Source organism: Dipodomys merriami, unplaced genomic scaffold (genome assembly GCF_024711535.1).
Source record: "Dipodomys merriami isolate MVZ:Mamm:240054 unplaced genomic scaffold, mDipMer1.0.p SCAF_435, whole genome shotgun sequence".
Lineage (NCBI taxonomy): Eukaryota > Metazoa > Chordata > Mammalia > Rodentia > Heteromyidae > Dipodomys > Dipodomys merriami.
The window spans coordinates 91,390-110,466 of NW_027205993.1; the positions used below are offsets into that span (position 1 = coordinate 91,390).

Below are 19,077 nucleotides of genomic sequence, written 5' to 3' on the forward strand. Positions count from 1 at the left end.
GTGAGCTAAGCCAAGCCCAGAGATACAAACGACTCATTTTCTCCCACATGCAGAAGCTATATTTAAAATATACTAGAAATGATAAATTATGAAGGACTGTAGGTATTCATACACAGTGAGACCAAAGGAGGATACTCTTAGGAGAGGAACACATAGGCACAATGTTTATGTGTATTTATCAAAACAAACTCCAGGAAATGGAAATGAGGGTTTTGGGGTTTTTTGCTATTGTTATTTTCTTTTCTTTTTGTTCTATTTGTTCTTTATCTGTCTTCTGGAGGGTAAGTGGGCAGTATAGAAATGGAAGGACAAAGAGTGAACAAATGCAGCAGTGGTACTCATTGTACACTATTTTGAAAATGAACTATACAATTTGTGAGTGGAGATAGGAGGGAAAAACTGGGAGAGAGAGAGAGAGTAGGAAGGGATGATGTCCAAAAAGAAATGTATTCTTTACCTGACTTACGTAGCAAAAAAGCCAATTGAGAGCTTGAAGCTCTGAGTTTAAGCCCCAGTACAGGCACAAAAAGAAAAGAAAAGGGAGGAAGGAAGAAAGGAGGAAGAGAAGGAAGGAAGGGAGGGAGGGAGGGAGGGAGGGAAAAAGGAAATGAACCCTAAGATATGTATTCAAATGTTTTTTTTTCTTTCATGCAATTGTTTCTAACACATTTATAAGATGATTTCTTTGTTGCTTTGTATGTCCCTTCCCCACGATATAACCCCTGCTTTCACTGTATTTGATGTCAGTATAATTTTTGGAGGGGAAGGGAAAAACAAATCGTTTAAATAGGGATACAGGTGGACCCATTGCAACAATGAGATGTACAAGTCGTTATGTTGAAAACGAACTGTACAACTTTGGTGGGGGGGGGAGGATGGGAAGGGATGGGAAGGGGAAACAAAGGAGGAGACTACAATGCTTGATAAGAAATGTACTCATTAAAATGTACTCATTATCTTGCCCATATAATTGTAACCCCTCTGTACAGTATTTTCACAATAAAAAAAAAAAGAAATGGGAAATGAAGAGGAAGGAAGATAGGGAGATTTTCCAAGTATGAATAGTAAAATGCTTAGAAATTTAAATTAAAGTAGCAAGAAGAACAGTCTTTCTCTGAGACTTGACTGATGTTGAAGGAGGATAGCTTCTAAGGAAAGCACTCTGGTCCAGTTTTAACTTAGTTTGATACCTTCATCACAAGAGAGGACAATGCTTTTGTGTCCTGTTTTTCTAGTGAAAACATTTTTCTCTTGCCTATATCATCATCATCATTTATGTCCTTTTGCTACTACTACATCATTGTGAATTTTCCCTGTTCTGGTTAACTGTTTCATAGACCTATACTTAAGAAATTCTTTCGGCTTTTTTTTTCCTTAACTGCTGTTAATGAAAAAATAACAAAAGTCCTCTCATTCTGCCAGACCTTGGTATATAAGTTGCCTCACACTGCTGTACTAGGGAAGCTACAGAATATTTAAGGAAGCTTACTCCTTCATCATGGGAGGATGGAGCTTATGAGACTTGGCTCATGAGACTTGGCTCATGCTTAACAATCGATAGTTGTTTAAATGTGTGTGTGAGAGAGACAGACAGACAGAGTTTTGTAGTATTTAATTCAAGATTTACCATGGTACCCACTTCACAGGAGAGCAAAGGGGAAACCAAGGTTGCATTCGAAGGAACAATATAGATAGTTTATCTGGGAATCTACTCTACACCTGGTAGTTCTATAATACCTTAAAATTTGTCATTTGTCCTCAAATTTAAGAAAATGCATCTGATTTATTCTTTATATAAAACAAACATGATTATTCCTGACAATTCAACATTGAATAGTTCATACATGGGTGAAGCAGAAAGAAGTTCCCTCACCTTTCTACTTTACAGTTCTGCTATCCAACGTAATCCAATGATGTTCATCACTTCCTATGATGATAAGAAAATTCTACATCTATTCTGCCCAGTATAGTAATCATCAGCTGTTTATGTCCATTGTGCACTTGAATTGGTACCTATGGTGGCCAAAGCATTAAACACTTAATGTCTTTTTTAATTTAAATGACTGCAAGTAGTTGATAGCTATTGTGTAGACTATATGTCTACAATTCCAAGCCCTTTCTCCTGGTTACCATTCATATCTTCTGTGTCTTTTCAGGCTGTCTGTCTTTTGGGCATATATGTCATTTGTAGGCATATATGTGGGCACACGAGTAAACATTTTTTTGGTGGGGTCTTTTTATGTGAATTGTATTTTGTATGATGTTGGCTTTTCCTTTTATCTAGATTATGCTAAATTAGGACAAATAGTCTTAGTCTAAATATCGAGAATGTGACAACGGTTCCTCATGGTAATGTCATCTTTCATTTTGATTTCATAATTTAGTTTTTGTCTCCATACTGATTTTCCTCATCATCAAAGTAATTTTCTGTTTCCAAACATTGTGCTTGTTTTCTTGATAAAGATCCAGTGACACATATGTGCTGTGTTACATTGTTATGTTGCTGGGGTTTTTCTTATTTCTTTTTTTTTTTCAGAAAAAAAAAATATTCCTTTCCCGTATCAATTATTGTGATTTTACAATAAGCATTCTCTAAGAATAAACCTAGTTCTCAGTAGTTCTCAGCAAGTAGTTCTCAGACAAATCTTAGCTCAGAATTATTTGCAAAATGCTCTACTTTGTTTCAGCAACACATGCATACAGAAAAACAGAACAAAAGTACTTTAAGCTTATACTAAAGCTTTGTAGTTTTTCTTTTTTTCTTTTTTTTATTTTATTGCTTTGTAGTTTTTCTTGCTTTTGTCCTTATCTATTCACTTTTGGAGGACTTCTTGTGTTAAAAATCTCTACACCCCAAGTTAAAGTAAGTTAATGAAAGCATTCTTTTCAAAAGTTAAAGTTACCTGATCTTAAAGGAAAGTTTCATATGATCCATTCTGTTCCCTAGTATTTACTGAAAATGCCTATCTGTAGTGAAGTCCTTAGGAACTTTATCTCTAGTGCCAAACACTGGAAAAAAACTAAATGTCCATCATATGTATATGTTTTTTAAAAAAAAAACTGTTGTAAGGCTGGATACTGATGGCGATGGCTCACATTAATTATTGTATATCAGTAATAACCTCAATAGAGTTGTCTTAAAACAAAGAAAAAAAAAAAACCACCAGCCAGGCACCAATAGCTCACATCTATAATCCTAGCTGCTCAGGAGGCTGAGAGTTGAGAAGCAAAGTTCAAAGCCAGCCCATACAGAAAAATCCATGAGACTCTTATCTCCAATAAACTACCAAAAAAGCCAGATGTGAAGCTGTGGCTCAAGTGATAGAGCACTAGTCTTGAGCAAAAGAGCTCAGAGTCAGCACCCCAAGCCCTGAGTTTAAGTACCACAACTGACCAAAACAAACAACAACAAAAATCCCACAGTGTATTCTGGGGGTATGACTCAGTGGTAGGGTGCCTGCCTAGCATGCAAAAGGACCAGAGTTCCAGTTACCACAAAAATTTTTTAAAATTCTAAAAAGCCATAAGCCATACAGCCATGAATATTGTGATTTTGTTCCTCGTAGAAATAAAATACTTCAACATTCTATTTTTGTTTTGACATGTAGTAATTGTACAGATTTATAGGCATAGTATGACATTTCAGTACATGCTTGCATTGTACAGTGAAAGATGAGATTAATTGTCTTCTGTGTTACCTCAGGCATGTTATCATTTATCTGTTATAGAAAAATTCACAGTCCTCTGCTAGCTCTTTTGAAATATCCAATCAGTTATTGCCAACTGATAGCTGTTTGCTGTTATAGCACCATAGGGTGCTATAGAGTATGAAAGATAATTCCTTTTCCTATCCACTTGCCCTTTATCCATTAACAATCCCTCTCTCAGTCTCTTAGAAAGTGAATATTTTAACACTTTTTTTAGAATTGTTTTATATTTAGAATTATTTTATAAACACACACACATACCATTTTTTTTTTTTGGCAGTATTAGGGTTTTAACTCAGAACCTCCCTGAGTTAGGCAGGAGTTCCACCACTTGCCACTCCCCCAGTCCCGAAATATTTATCTCTTCACTATTTCATGGTTATTGTATTTGGGAATCCACAACTAGAAATTGTGATATATGTGTGAATAAAGAAATACTTGGGAAACTGAAATATATAGAATTTATATTTTTAAAACTTTATTACAAGATAATAGAGTAAGACCAGAGGAAGACAGTCTTAGGAAAGAATCAGATAGGTGCAATACTATATTCAGCTGACCATATAAAATAATATTTATTGAAACAAACTCCAGGAAATAGAAACAAGAGGTTTGTTTGGTTTTTTTTTTTTCTTCATTGCTCTTTTTGTTTTCATTTCCTTTTGTCTTGTTTCTTCATTTACCTGTTTTGGGGAGGATAGGGGGCACAGAAATGGTAGGACAAAGGATGAACAAATGCAGCAGTGATACTCACTAGAACCTAGGTTGAAAATGAACTGTACAATTTGTGGTTGGGGATGGAAGGGCAAAACTGGAAGAGCGTGGGGAAAGGAGTGACATTGTTTAAAAAGAAATGAACTCTGTCTGACTTACGTAACTGTAACCCCTCTGTATATCACCTTACATAAACAATTAATAAATTTTTAAAACTTAATAATAACATAATAAATTGTTGTATTTAGAAAAAAAGAAAATTAAGCTGGGTGCCAGAGGCTCACGCCTGTAATCCTAGCTACTTAGGAGGCTGAGATGTGAGGATCAGAATTCAAAGACAGCCCAGGCAGGAAAGTCCATGGGACTCTCATCTCCAGCAGAAAACCAGAAGTTGTGCTGTGACTCCAGTGATAGAGCTCTCTCCTTGAGCTGAAGAGCTTGGGGACCTTGCCCAGGCCCAGTTCAAGCCCCATGACTGACAAAAAAGTAAAGAAAAGAAAAAAGAAATTTAAATGTCCTGTAATGTTTCCTGTAATCTAGTCCCTAAAGCAAATGTATTCCTTCTAAGTTTAATTTCTAGAGTTACTTTAGTTAAAAATGATACCTTTTTGTGGGCGCTGGTGGCTCATGCCTGTAATCCTAGCTACTCAGGAGACTGAGATCTAAGGACAGTTCAAAGCTAGCAAAGTCTATGAGACTCTTATCTCCAATTAACCAATAGAAAACAGAAAGTGACACTGTAGCTCAAAGTGTAGAGCACTATCCTTGAGCTCAGGAACAGCACCCAGGCCCTGAATTCAATCTCAATGACCAACTAAAAGCAAACAAAAAAAACACCTTATGCTCAAAAGTGATATGACATGATACTTATCCCACATTTATAACTTTAAGGGTATTTTATTGTGCATCAGTAAGGATACCAGACTCACCTCTCTTAACAGCAAGTCACATTCATTAAAAAGAAGATTTTGAATATGACTATCATGTGCTCTTGATCCTAGGTTGTAGAAATGTACTCCAGTGGAGGAGACCTTCACCTCGAGCTCCCAACAGGTCAGCAAGGAGGTACCAGAAAACTGTGGGTGAGTGGAACAGATTTCTGTTGTCTGTGCTAAGAAGAGCCAAACATTTTTCTTAAGTACCCCAGAAACTACTTAACTTATTATCATCTGAAAAACTGTGGATAATTTCTCCTTAATTAATATCTTAGTGCTAAATGTATATCAAATATATTTGAAAATTGGGTAAAAAAGTAAGGGGAAGATACAAGTTGTAAATAGGAACAAACAAAATTGGCAAGAGCTTTAGCCTGCTGTAGGTTAAAGAAGTCATTTCAACTGTTTTCTTAGAAAAGTTGTTTCTGAATCTGATCATTACCATGTGATTTACACTGTGTGAAAGGCTCATATTTTGAAGGTAGAGAATTGTACATAGGCAGGGGAAGGGGATCCTCAGTTTATGAGCACTGTCCCTGAGCTTTGTTTACTCAAGGCTAGCACTCTACCACTTGAGCCTCCACTTTTATCTTTTTGGTGGTTAGTTGGAGCTAAGGGTCAGGGACTTTCTTTCCCCCTGGCTAGCTGCAAACCACAATCCTCAGATATCAGCCTCCTGAGTAGCTGGGTTTATAGGCAAGAGCCACCAATTCCAGGAAAAGGTAGAGAATTTTAAAATTCAGACTCACTGTTGTTAGTAGCATTTGCTACTAACCTACTTGTTTTAAATTCTTAAGTAATCTGCATTTACCTTCAATATTAGTGAATATTTAACAATTTGTATGAATGCTTAAGATAATTATCTTAGAAAATATATCAGATATATAACCAAGTTAAAGAATATACAAGAACCTTATAAAAGAGGATTTAAAATTTTTTAACTGCTATACTTTAATCCAAGCGGTAAATGCAGTTTTTATACAAATGCCACTCAAATCACTGCTCTTCTGTAGTTGAAAACACACTGACTTTGATCCTTTGAGCTTACCCATTATGATTATCAATTTGTCTGTTACACACAGCCTCTTGATTCTGTCTTCTGACAAGTCTCAACCAGTGTGGAGGTGATGTTTTTGAGATGTTTACTTGAACATTTAGAGACAAAGATGTCTGTCAGAGATTTGGTTAGTTCCTGAACAGAAATGCACTAGTAAGAAGTATGTAATGGAGAGCCCATTTATAACATTTCGAAAAAATACTTACCTTGAAATCGTTTGTAAAGCCTTTTAGTAAAAAAAAAATATAAAAGTTTAAATACAATTTGTTACATTTGTATCATAATTACAGGCAGAAACACTAAGAATTTACTTTGTGAAATAATTAACATCTAATAAACACAAGACAATTCAGATTTATAAGTAGTTAAAAACTTATGAACTGTAACAGAGATTAGCATAGTCCTATAATACTTCCAGGGCTACCCAAAAAAAAAATCTAGTAATCCTTATTTCTATAAGCCTAGAATAAGAAAGAAAATCAGCAGGCCTCGATTTTATTCTCATCCTTTTTCATTGTGCATCTATGAGAAAATCCCAGAGAGCAAGTCAGCTTCTAAGAGTTTGTAGAGTCCCTAGAGACCATATCTGTAGGTCCCCCGGAGGGATCCAATCATTTATATTCTACTTTGAGTCTGAAACATTAGGGAAGTAAAGGTAAATGATGACCAGTAAGTTCTAGAACACAAATGTGTCTTAAAAATATGCTAAAAGACATGCAGAGAAAAATTCCAGTGGTTCATAGCAAGCCAGATGATTTAAAAAAAAAAAAAAGAATTATGTATCCCCCAAACTTTTTCAGTATGTCTTCCTTCTAGTGAATGTTTTCTATGTGAATGTTTTCACTACAGGACTAAAAATATGTGCTGATTTTTGTGCCAAAAAAATTACTAATTTTCTTAGGAAATTTTCTTCATATTATAACCTTCTCCATATGTGAAACATATGTGTTTAATTAGGAATTATTATTTCTTAGTATAAAATGATAAAGAACTTTCAGTCCATGTTATCTCATTCAGCAAACAAGGTAATTTTGCAACATTATTAACAAAACATGGTTTGTTCACTTGGCAGGAAATCCCTCCTTATGAAACTAAAGGAGTGATGAGAGCCAGTTTTTCCTCCAGAGAAGCAGATAATCATACAGCCTTCATCAGAATAAAGACCAATGCATCAGACAGCACAGAATTCATCATTCTTCCTGTTGAGGTTGAAGTCACAACAGGTTAGTGGAAAAACTGAAGAAATTTCAAGTTTGTTTTGTTTTCAGTACATTTTATTCTGGCAAAGTAAAAGATAATTGTTGGCTTTTCTTTTTTTTAAGCTCCTGGAATTTATTCCTCAACCGAAATGTTAGATTTTGGTACACTACGAACACAAGGTAAAGAAAACAAACTGCTTTATAGGTCTTTAATATTGCATCTATTTTCCTGCATGGGACTCAGTGCTCCTGGCTGTACTGTATTCTGTATTCAGCTTTGGAAGTTATTACTCAGTGAATTCTGTGATCTGGGATCACATTATAAATATATAATATGGATCTGGGATCCATATTATAAAGACACACACACATACATACCTATGCATATATATACACATTTATGTTCTCCATATTATGTATGTGTGTACTATATGTGTATGCATGTACGGATACATATGTGTGTATGTATGTATATATTATATATACAGATATTATTTATGTGTGTGTATACACACAACTTGTACAAACCTTCATCTGTTTTCAAATGGGTTTCATTGCTTCACAGATGGGAAAATGAGGTCAGGTGATAACTTGAATCTCCTAAGTGGAGACTGAAGCAGAAAGTAGTATCCTAGTGTATTGCATTCCTCACCCATTGGTTATGTTGAACATTTGTTTAAATATGAATTATTATTCTGTGTTATTTTGGTCATTGTTTTAAGAGGGAGCAATTCTTCTAGTGCACTATTTCCTTATGGACAAAATGATTTCTTCCTAATGTTTCTTTTATTAATGTGATTGTTATTTCATATTCTAGAGAAGCTTCAGTTTGCTATCTAATGAAAACAATTCTAACTTGCCATAAATTACAGCTTTTTAAGAAATATTCCTTTTCCTTCATTTTAACAGACCTACCAAAAGTTTTAAATCTTCATTTATTAAATTCAGGAACAAAAGATGTACCAATAACAGTAAGTTTTTATTTGTTCTTTCTCTCTTTCTTTCTAAAATGAAAAGGAAAAAAAACCTCAGAACAGAATTAGAAATAATTAAGCCCTTGCTCTAAAGGGCTTACTGATAGCCTAGAGACTCTTAAGTCTAAGTATGATGCGAGAAACCTAGTCTACCTCTCACTGCCTGAAGTGTAAGAATGAGAGGAAAGTGTATGAACATCTCTAAGCCAGGTTTTAACCAGTGCTCTTAAGGATATCAATAAAGAATTACATAAGAGGCCTACAGATTATAATAAATCAAAGTTCTGCTTTCACAATGGGATGGTTATAAGGATTCCATAAAGTTATTAGACTTAAGGTATGGGTTTTGCTGAGGTGGCTCAAGCCTGTAATCCTCACTACTCAGGAGGCTGAGATTTGAATGTTAGCCAGCCCGGGCAGGAAACTCTGTAAGACTCTTATCCAATTAACCACCAAAACTCCAGAAGTGGAGCTATAGTTCAAGTTGTAGAGCACTAGCCTTGAGCAAAAAAACTCAGACAGTATCCAGGCCCTTGAGTCCAAGCCCCAGGACTAGCATCAAAAAACAGACTTAATGTATGGGTTAGTAAAAATAGGGAAATGAATTGGCAGCAAATAATAATAATGAGACAAAGAAATATGATAGGTAATGGTAGAGTTCTGTTGTAGACATAATTTCTAACTGGCAGGTATATTATAAACTAGTCTTCTCTCTTCCTTCATACACAGAGCACATGATAGCTGTACCTAATAATGGAAGTGGGGCTTATACTATTAGGTGGTTTCAGCCAACAGATAAAAGGCATCTGAAATTTACTTTGGCCCATAGCCTCTGTCCTTGATAAGTGCCCCAAGACACATTCATAGGGAATAATGGAAAAGAAAATCAGAACATTGTTGTTACAACTTGTACTGCTGCTTGAATCTAAAGTCAGAAAACTAAAAAATTATCCATCATGTGGGCTTGAGCACTTTTGTCCATCTATAGCCTAACCCATATTTTACTGTCAGCCTGGAAGAGTAGAGAGCAGAGAGAGGAGAGTATATAAACTGTAGGGACTGAAACAAGAGACAGTCATTCAGTTAGCCTATTGTAATGCACAGTGACCTTCCTTGAGGATAGGATGTGGTTCAAGTCAGATCTTGAGAGATGCTATATACCATTTCTTCCCTCTAGCCAAGTTTTCTAATGTGGTATAGGGATTTGATGGAAAATTGTCAAGCAAACTGGTCTTTTAGTACAGTATATGGACTGAAGGAAATTTCTTTTCCAGAAAACATTTTATAGAAAAATGAAACTGACAGTTAAGAGTGTGAATGGAAAAAAAAAAATGAGCTGGGAATGTGGTTTAGTGGAAGAGTGCTTGCATAGCATGTATGAAGCCCTGGGTTCATTTCCTAAGTACCACATAAACAGAAAAGTCCAGAAGTGATACTGTGGCTCAAGTGGTAGAGCACTGGCCTTGAGCAAAAGAAGCTCAGGGATAGCCCCAGGGCTGACCAAAAAAAAAAGACACACACATACAAAAGAAAAACCATGCAATATTCAGTTTATTTATGAAATGGAATTAAATGGGCCTATCTTCATTTTTTTTTCAATTGCAGTTTTAAGATACACTATAAGTGAATCTTCTTGCCCTTATCATAGGTCAAGCACTAATGCTAGTTTCATTACATGCATTGCCTTGTTAAATACAACTCTAGGAGGCGCATATATCCTAGCTCTCTATATGGCGACACTGAGTCTGCTTTGTTTGCATTGGTCCTAGCTCTCTAAATAGAGAAGCTTAAAAAAGTGACATACTCAACAATAAATTTTTTTTAAAACTCCAAAGTTATAAGACGGTATATTTAAAAGTTAAAGATTAAGTCTTGAGAGGTAGAATGTATGTATGTGTGTGGTTCTGGGTTCAGTCCTCAGCAAAAGGTATAAAGGAGGGAAAGGAACAAGAGAGAGGAAATATATTGGTACTTAGCAATCAAGTCTTGAAGAACATATTATTTTTATAGCCAATATTTCTATTAAAATATAGAGCTGTAAGTCTATATATTTACATTTGTCCTTACATATGTATGTATTTTATTTAACACCCAAAGCCTATAAATTCTCCTTCAGGGGATTTAGTCTCTTTCTAAATACTATTGTCTTTCTCAATATAGGATTACTGATAGATAAGTACCTAACCTGGTAATGGACAGGTACCCATCTTCAAGCTATTCTGAAGTTGTCTAAGACAGAGCTGTAGGGGAATAGTTATTCTAACATTTATAGAACATTAATACTGTATTTGTACAGAATTACTTTGCCTGAGATATCTTAAAAAGAGTGTGTATAGCTGGGCGCTGGTGGCTCACGCCTGTAATCCTAGCTACTCAGGAGGCTGAGATCTGAGGATCGAGGTTCAAAGCCAGCCCGGGCAGGAGAGACCATGAGACTCCTATCTCCAATATACCACCAGAAAACCGGAAGTGGCGCTGTAGCTCAAGTGGTAGAGCGCTCGCCTTGAGCTGAAGAGCTGAGGGACAGCGCCCAGGCCCAGAGTTCAAGCCCCACAACCGACAAAAAAAAAAAAAAGAGTGTGTATAAAGTTTCCTTGCCAATAGATGAATAGGAATCAAAAAATTTACTTATTTTCTGGCAATTTCATCTTTATAACTGCTTTAATTTATGCACAAAATACAATTGTTATACACTAAAAGGATATTTTCCATGTTTGTTTTGTAAGTAGTTTTAATTTTTTTTTTGGATTCTTGACTCCCAATTGAGAGTCTCTGGGTGTTAGTTGAGTCTGAATATCCTGAGAAAAGGCTGAAACTGTATTTAGAACATAGTTGCAAGCTGCCTTTCCTGAGAATCTTGCCATAATTTTCCACTTGTTTTGTCTTGTTTTGTTTTGATCTTTTCTTCTTCATTGTACTGGGACTTAAGTTCACCCTGTCTTTCAGCTTTTTCACTCATGGCTAGCACTTATCACTTGAGCTATACCTCTACTTCTGGCTTTTTGCTGGGGTTTTTTTGGAGGATAAGAATCTTGAGAACTTGTGTGCCTAGGCTGGTTCCAAAACATGATTCTCAGATCTCAGCCTCCTGACTATCTATCTAGGATTACAAGCATGAGCCACCAGCACCCAGCTCTTGATTTTCTTTTTGAGACAGGGTCTCACTGTTTTGCCCAGACTGGTCTGGAACTTGTGATCTTCCTGTCTCAGCTTTCCAAGTGCTAGGATTGCAGGCTAGTGTGTTCTGCTGTGGCCAGCTCCAGTTCTTTATTATCTTTGAGTAAGCAATAGTTAAGTGACTAATACTAAGACAGGTTGCCTGTATAAATACATTTATTGCAAGGTAATGGTTTTGTAACATCTTAGATATTAAGCCAGCAGAATGAACCACTATTTAGGTATTTTGTTTTGCTTTGTTTTTGTTTCTTTAGAAAATGTGTGTTAACTGATTTAAGTTTATCTCTATTGATACTGAATAAGTAAATCAGACCACTTATATAAACCATACATTATCAATTAAATATTTGTTTGCTTCTAATGCAATATATTTTAAGATACTAACATTCAGTGTAAAATCCTCTGGTATGGAAAATCTTGAAGTAGTATATTTCATATAAGAAAAACATCTTTTTCACCATCTATTCTAAGTTCTTTCTATTTGAGCAAAAACATTTCTTAGTTATTTTTTTGCTTGGGTTTGTACAGGCTGATAACACTCAAAAAGTGCTATGGTAGTTACTGATAAACTGCCATTTCAATACCTCAGCATACTGGGATATGGTCAGGGTGCCATTGTTGCTGCCTTATATTCAGTACAACAAGGAAGGAAACAGGGACAGTATTTGTGAAGGTTTTTGGCTAACTTCAGATCTTTATAATAACTCTGATAAATCATGATCTCAAGATAAAAGTGACTAATATTTTTAAATACTTTGAGCCCTGGCTCAAAGTAGTAGAGCACTAGCCTTAGGAAAAAAGCTTAAGGACAGTGCCCAGGCCTGAGTTCAAGCCCCAACAACAACCTCCCCTCCCCCCCAAAAAAAAGGTTAACATTTAGCTGGGCGCTGGTGTCTCATGCCTGTAAACCTAGCTACTCAGGCAGGATGCTAAAATCTGAGGCTTGTGGTTCGAAGCCAGCTCAGGTAGGAAATGTCTATGAGACTCTTATCCAATAAACTGCTCACAAAAAGCCAAAAATGGCTCTGTAGCTCAAGTGGTAGAGCACTAGCCTTGAGTACAAAGAGGCTTAAGGACAGTGCCCAGACCCTGAGTTCAAGGCCCAGGACAAGCAAAAAACATCATCATCATTGAATCACAAAATTTTGTAAATAGGATCATCAAAAATCTACCTAGTCCCCTAGCATGTTTTTTACAGGTGCAAGAAATGAACCTGAGTGTGGACAGCTTACTCCTCCTTATACTTCTGTTAGTTCTGGCTTTTCATAGGTATTCTACACTGTTTTTCCTTCTCTTTGGAAAAAGTATTAATTTGTTATAATAGAATAATAAAAGCAAATGAGACTTTCTTACCTTTGTAGTTTAGTGTTACAATTCAAACAGATTTTTAGTTGTCAATAATAAACACACATACCCCTCAGAATGGAAAAAATATTTAAGTGGTTGCTAATAACAGCAAACATTGATAAGTGAAGATAGTGCTGTGAGCAAATCATTCAACTCCCAGCCTGTCTGAAATTCAATAGCCTATAAGAGGACATTCTCAAAGAAGAAAAACAAAGGCAGATGAAAGAGTGAAAATGCTGAGTCCAAGGCCGGCTACTTAGACTACTAACAGTTCCAACACAGGCATTAGCAAGGACTGTCTTTTACTTATTGCAGGCTTGTAAAGACTTGCTAGCAACTTAAGACTAACCCCAAAGCAAGGCTGAGGGAGTTGCCTTGACAGCACTTACAGTTACCGTAACAGTTAACCTCCTTTCACTGCAATGACAGACATAAGGCAAAAGGGACTGATCTTTTCTTCACATTCTTCTCAGGTGCTTATTGTGCCTTTAGGGGTCTGCCCTTTGATACTTAGTTGGGCAGATTTCTCTGTTGCACAAAGGATGGGTAGGAAGCCAGGATAAATTGCTGGACCTGACTGCTGTCCCTGTTAATCAGCATGCCTGATAAGTTTCACAGAACAGAACAGTGTGCTTTTCTACAAAGAATAACAGACTGACATCAAGTTTGTAAGGACCTTCTAAAATTTGACACATGCCTTAGAGTGTTGAGACCAAGGTTAAGACTCAAAATAAATTATAAAGGAAGTTTTTTTAACAAGATTCATATGCAGTACCACAATTTCATATTTGTGCAGTGGGACATCAAACAAAAGGACCCTGGATAAAGTCAGGAAATGTGGTTTCCAGTTCCACTCCTTGGAACACCATTCTCTATAGTGTAAGTTCCCTTCATTTGTACAATAGGGAAAGAGATTAACATCTTTGAAGTCCTTCCAATTTAATTTGCTGTTAATGAGAATAAAAATTAACCTTTTTTTTTTTTTTGGCGGTTGTGAGGCTTGAACTCTGGGCCTGGGCACTGTCCCTCAGCTCTTCAACTCAAGGTGTATGCTCTACCACTTGAGCCACAGTGCCACTTCAGGTTTTCTAGTGGTTTATTGGAGATAAGAGTCTCACGGATTGTTCTGCCCAGGCTGGCTTTGAACTGTGATCCTCAGATCTCAGCCTCCTGAGTAGCTAGGATTATAGGTGTGAGCCACCAGCACCCAGCTTTTTTTTTTTTTTTTGGTCAGTTGTGGGGCCTGAACTCTGGGCCTGGGCACTGTCCCTCAGCTCTTCAGCTTAAGGCTTGCACTCTACCACTTGAGCCACAGTGCCACTTTCAGCTTTTTCTGCTTATGTGGTGCTGAGGAATTGAACCCAGGACCTCATACATGCAAGGCAGGCACTCTACCACTGAGCCACCTTCCTACTCTCTTAACTATTTTTTAAATATTTGTTTTTCATTTTTGTGGGCTGGGGTTCAAATTCAGGGTTTCACACATGCTAGGCAAACTCTCTACCACTGAGTTACATTCCCAACCCTAGAATGTATTATTCCTTTATGTATGCTATAAAAATAAAGACCTTTTGTGGGATTTTTTTCTGTGATTTGAAGTTCCATTGTTTGAATGGAGTAAAGCAATCAAACCTCTTTCAAGTTAAACATCTCTATAATGTACCTCACTGCTCAGTTCCCTAACTAGTAATGTAGCCCTAGTCCTTAACAGCAGCATATCTCACCCACACAGTCAGGCCCTAGAGATGAAGAGACTATGCCACGAGGAACAAATTTTGCAAAATAGCCCTGTCCACACTGGGACACTCCTAGATGAATGTCATCCTTCACCTTTAGACAGCCTGGTATTATATTTGTGCTATGAATTTCTTCAAGAGGGACCACTTCTTAATTTATCCTCATGTCACCTTCTGTGTTATATGAATTACACATTCATTTGGGAAATAAATACCTTCTAAAAAATATTTTAAAGCCAAATATGGTGTCTGGGACATGTAATCCTAACTGTTTGGGAGGCAGAAATCAGGCCAGTTCAGCTCAGGCAAACAAACAAAAAAATGAGGTTGCCATGCTCCATCTTAACCAATGCTAGGTGCACACACATCATCCCAGTAATGTGAGGAAGCAAAATAGGAAGTTTAAAATCTAGGCAGAGCATAAAGCAAGACTCTATCTCAAATATAACCAACTCAAAAAGAGGATGACAGAGTAGCTCAAGTGATTGAGTGCCTGCCTAGTAAGCATGAGATCCTGAGCTCAAACCCTAGTGCCAACAAAACTTGAACCCAATTATATGTTTATCTTTAGGTTCTTCTATTCTCTCATCTGTCATACTTTTTCTCCCTGTACCCATCATTTTATTTCATAAAGATATAAAGAAATGACTTTGAAGTTTTACCCATTTCACATATTTCACTTAAAGCTATTATAAAAGTTAATTTTTGTTATTCTTTTCTAGTATACTTTATAGTATAGACAAATGCCTAATCAATTACACCAAATTAATGCTATTTTTTTCTTTGTAGAGTGTTCGACCTACACCACAAAATGATGCTATAACGGTACATTTTAAACCAATTACATTAAAAGCTTCTGAAAGTAAATACACCAAGGTTGCAAGCATTAGTTTTGATGGTAAGTATTTGCTTTTTTGTGTGTGTGCCAGTCCTGGGACTTGAACTCAGGCTTGGGCATAGTCCCTGAGCTTTTTAGCTCAAGGCTAGTGCTCTCCCACTTGAGCCACAGCTCTACTTGGAGCTTTTTTGGTGGTTAATTTGAAAATAAGAGTCCCATGGACTTCCTTCCCAGGCTGATTTTGAACCACAGTCCTCAGATATCAGCCTTCTGATTATAGCCATGAGCTACCAGCGCCTGCCTGTATTTACCTTTATTTTTCTTTAATATACTGATGTTATTTTGATAAGCTAAAAAACAGCTATGTTAACATATTAATAGATAAATCCAGACTCTTTAAGTCAGATTTCACATTAATGTTTTTCCCCATAAACCATCATAAACTCTTACTTGATTGACTCATGAAAGAAAAGACTAACTTCATAAAGCTAAAGCACTGTTAGAAGTTGGGAAAAAAGTATTAGTAATAGATAAACATTAACAAATACATTAGAGTTGGGGTATTTTTTGTAATCTAGTTAGGCCAGTTTACAAAATTATATATGTGTATGTGTATTGGCTATATATAAATTTGCAATATGTTCTAATTTGCCTTAACTATGAAGTATTAATTTTTGTAATTAAGAACTATTGTATTTAAATTTCAGAAGCATATTTATGTTTGCTGGCAAAAGTATCTGTAGCATTGTAATGTTTTTTATATATACTGACTTTTATATGGAAGACAGAAATTCCTTCTTAGCTATTATTTCAAATATGTATATTCTGTCATTTGAAATGTTAGCCCAGATTTTGTGTGTGTGTATATATGCCAATCCTGGCAGCACTCAACATGGGCTCTGTCTCTGAGCTTTTTTGCTCTAAGCTAGCACTCTACCTCTCCAACTATATCTGCACTTCCAGCTTCTTTGGGTAGTTAATTGGAGATAACAGTTTCACAGACTTTTTTACCTGGCTGTCTTTGAACCACAATCCCAAGTAGCTGGATTACAGATGCAAGCCTGTAATCCTGTAATCTGGAGTCCAGCTAATCCAAATTTTAACAGCCAGTTTTTATTCAGTTTTGCCTAGTTTCATGGAAACTTACTGAATTTGCTGTCACAGAATTTTTAAATAGTGACTTAGCAGCTGCTTAATTGTGTATAAATTATATTAAATGAGAACTAAAAGTCTGAATAGGGCCTTTCTCATAGGGATCCATGCAAGTGAGAAGCTGTGAAGTTGAAACTTCAGCTTTTCATAAAGCCATGTCTGCTCAGAACCCACATTTTGCAGCTCAGTCCCTGTGGTATAATGAGAATAATAGAACCCCTGTGGTGTTACTCCTCATCCCTGGAGAGTTCCAGAGGGGATCTGGAGCAGTGACACTGATCATTGCTGTGCTAGCCTTAGGACCAGCAAGAACTCCCAAGGAATCAAAATTAGATAGACAGTGCACTTTAATAATGCAGATGTCAAGAGTTAGTGTTATAGGGGGTGTTGAAGCTATAGTTACTTCCAAATGTGTGGTAAATAGACTCTATGCTGCTAAAGGACCACATTTGTGAAAATAATTGTCAGCATCAGCAGGGACATACAGAAGAGAAAGTGACTAAAAGTAATTCCTGAACCTGAGAATACTTAGGGTGACTCACCTTTTGAATTTTAAACCCAAGGAACAGGGTTCTATTCATTGGCCACACTTGTACAGTATAACTCTCCCATTCTTTAGAGTGCCAGGCTCTTCCCCTTTAGTTCCTTATTGGTACTGCAGCAAATATCTTCATTGTGATAAATATGGAATCATTAATGTGGGGGTTTTTTTGGATCTGAATCTAAAGTAAATCCTCCTCCCTTCTCCTCCCTTCCTCACACTAAATCTGATCTCACCAGAACCCACATATATTTTCTTAAATAAATATATCCCTCTTCTTTCTTCTCATTTCATCTCTCATCCTTTTTCTTCTTCTCCCCTTCTCCCCATCTCCAAGTAGCTAGAATTCTAGTAGTGAGCCACCTCACTCCAACTTAAAAGTGATTTTAATGTCATAGGGAAACACCTCCACTTTCCACTTCAGCTACTACCACTCCAGGGCCCAACAAAAAATACTTCTGAAATTGCTGTGAAAATCAGAAAGTGTGTTTTACTTTAGATTATACCTTATGTAAGTTAACTATGATGTTTTATCTAATAAGTATCTTCCTCATAAAAAAAAAAAAAGGTGCTGGTAGCTCACCCCTATTATTCTAGCTACTCAGGAGGCTGAGATCTGAGGATCGTGGTTCGAAGCCAGCTGGGGCAGGAAAGTCCATGAGACTCTTATCTCCAATAAACTACTCAGAAAAAAGCCAGAAGTGGTGCTTTGGCAAGTAGTAGAGGGCTAGCCTTGAGTACAAAGAGTCTTGGGGACAGCATCCAGGCCCTGAGTTCAAGCCCCATGGCTGGCAAAAAAACAAAAAACAAAATCACTTGTTTTTTTAGCCGGTTTTCTGAGATTTTGTTTAACCAGTTCATGTGCTAAAATTTAACATGACATGCTACTGTAAAAGGTCTGAATTATGGCCCTTTTAATCAGCCTTATATTGAGACAAATTATGAAAACTTAAAAGTACCTAGAAATGGCTAGCAAGCAAAAAGAAATAAGAGGCTTAATGGGAAATTTAAAAACCTAGTTACCATGATCAAATACTAAGTGCCATACTCTTTCTTTGTTCTTTATTTTCCTGAAATGGATTACCCACATTTGCTAAACTCATATGTAAATTCTTCTCACAAATGCAAGTGTGCTTAAAAGGAGGATAAAAATGAAGAAGTTCTTTATTTGCTTTGAAAGGAAATGGATACCCTGGCTAGATCCACTGAATCAGTTTATATAATTCCAGGTGGGATTATTCAAAACTATGAAAACCTAAAGGTTTGCTTCCACAGTGAGGCAATGTATGATGATATGATCTGATTTCTTATTCACACTGCTCTTAGGCGTAGCTAAACTGAGAAATCAGAGCTCATTACCCTCGATCTCTGCATGCATCACACTACTTTATTGGTCTTAGGTAGCAAATCTTTGCTTATATGAGCAATGTTTTTTGTTTTTTGTTTTTTATTTTTATTGCTATACTGTCAACCAGTGGTTCTCAAGGGAAGGGCAGTTTTGCCTCTCGGGGGACATTTAGTAATGTCTAGAGACATTTTTGGTTGTCCTAGCCAGAGGAATGATATTAAGACCTAGAAAATAGAGGCTTTGTTGCTGTTACACATACTACAGTTCACAAGATAGCCCCTAAAACAAAGAATTAGACTGGACTAAAATGTCCATAGTTTTGAGGTTAAAAACCCACACTGGAGTTAAGTAA

The 19,077-nt window shown here is 36.5% G+C and overlaps 1 protein-coding gene across 1 annotated transcript in view; it reads left to right on the forward strand.

Annotated features, from left to right (window-relative positions):
• Positions 1 to 19,077, forward strand: part of LOC138807830 (transmembrane protein 131) — a gene marked incomplete at its 5' end in the record, with an annotated part of 140,668 nt that overhangs the window by 60,000 nt on the left and 61,591 nt on the right. The window contains 5 exons of the mRNA XM_069993630.1: positions 5,423 to 5,503; positions 7,486 to 7,636; positions 7,736 to 7,792; positions 8,522 to 8,583; positions 15,636 to 15,744. Coding sequence (XP_069849731.1) covers positions 5,423 to 5,503; positions 7,486 to 7,636; positions 7,736 to 7,792; positions 8,522 to 8,583; positions 15,636 to 15,744 — 460 coding nt within the window. The remainder of the gene's footprint in view (positions 1 to 5,422; positions 5,504 to 7,485; positions 7,637 to 7,735; positions 7,793 to 8,521; positions 8,584 to 15,635; positions 15,745 to 19,077) is intronic.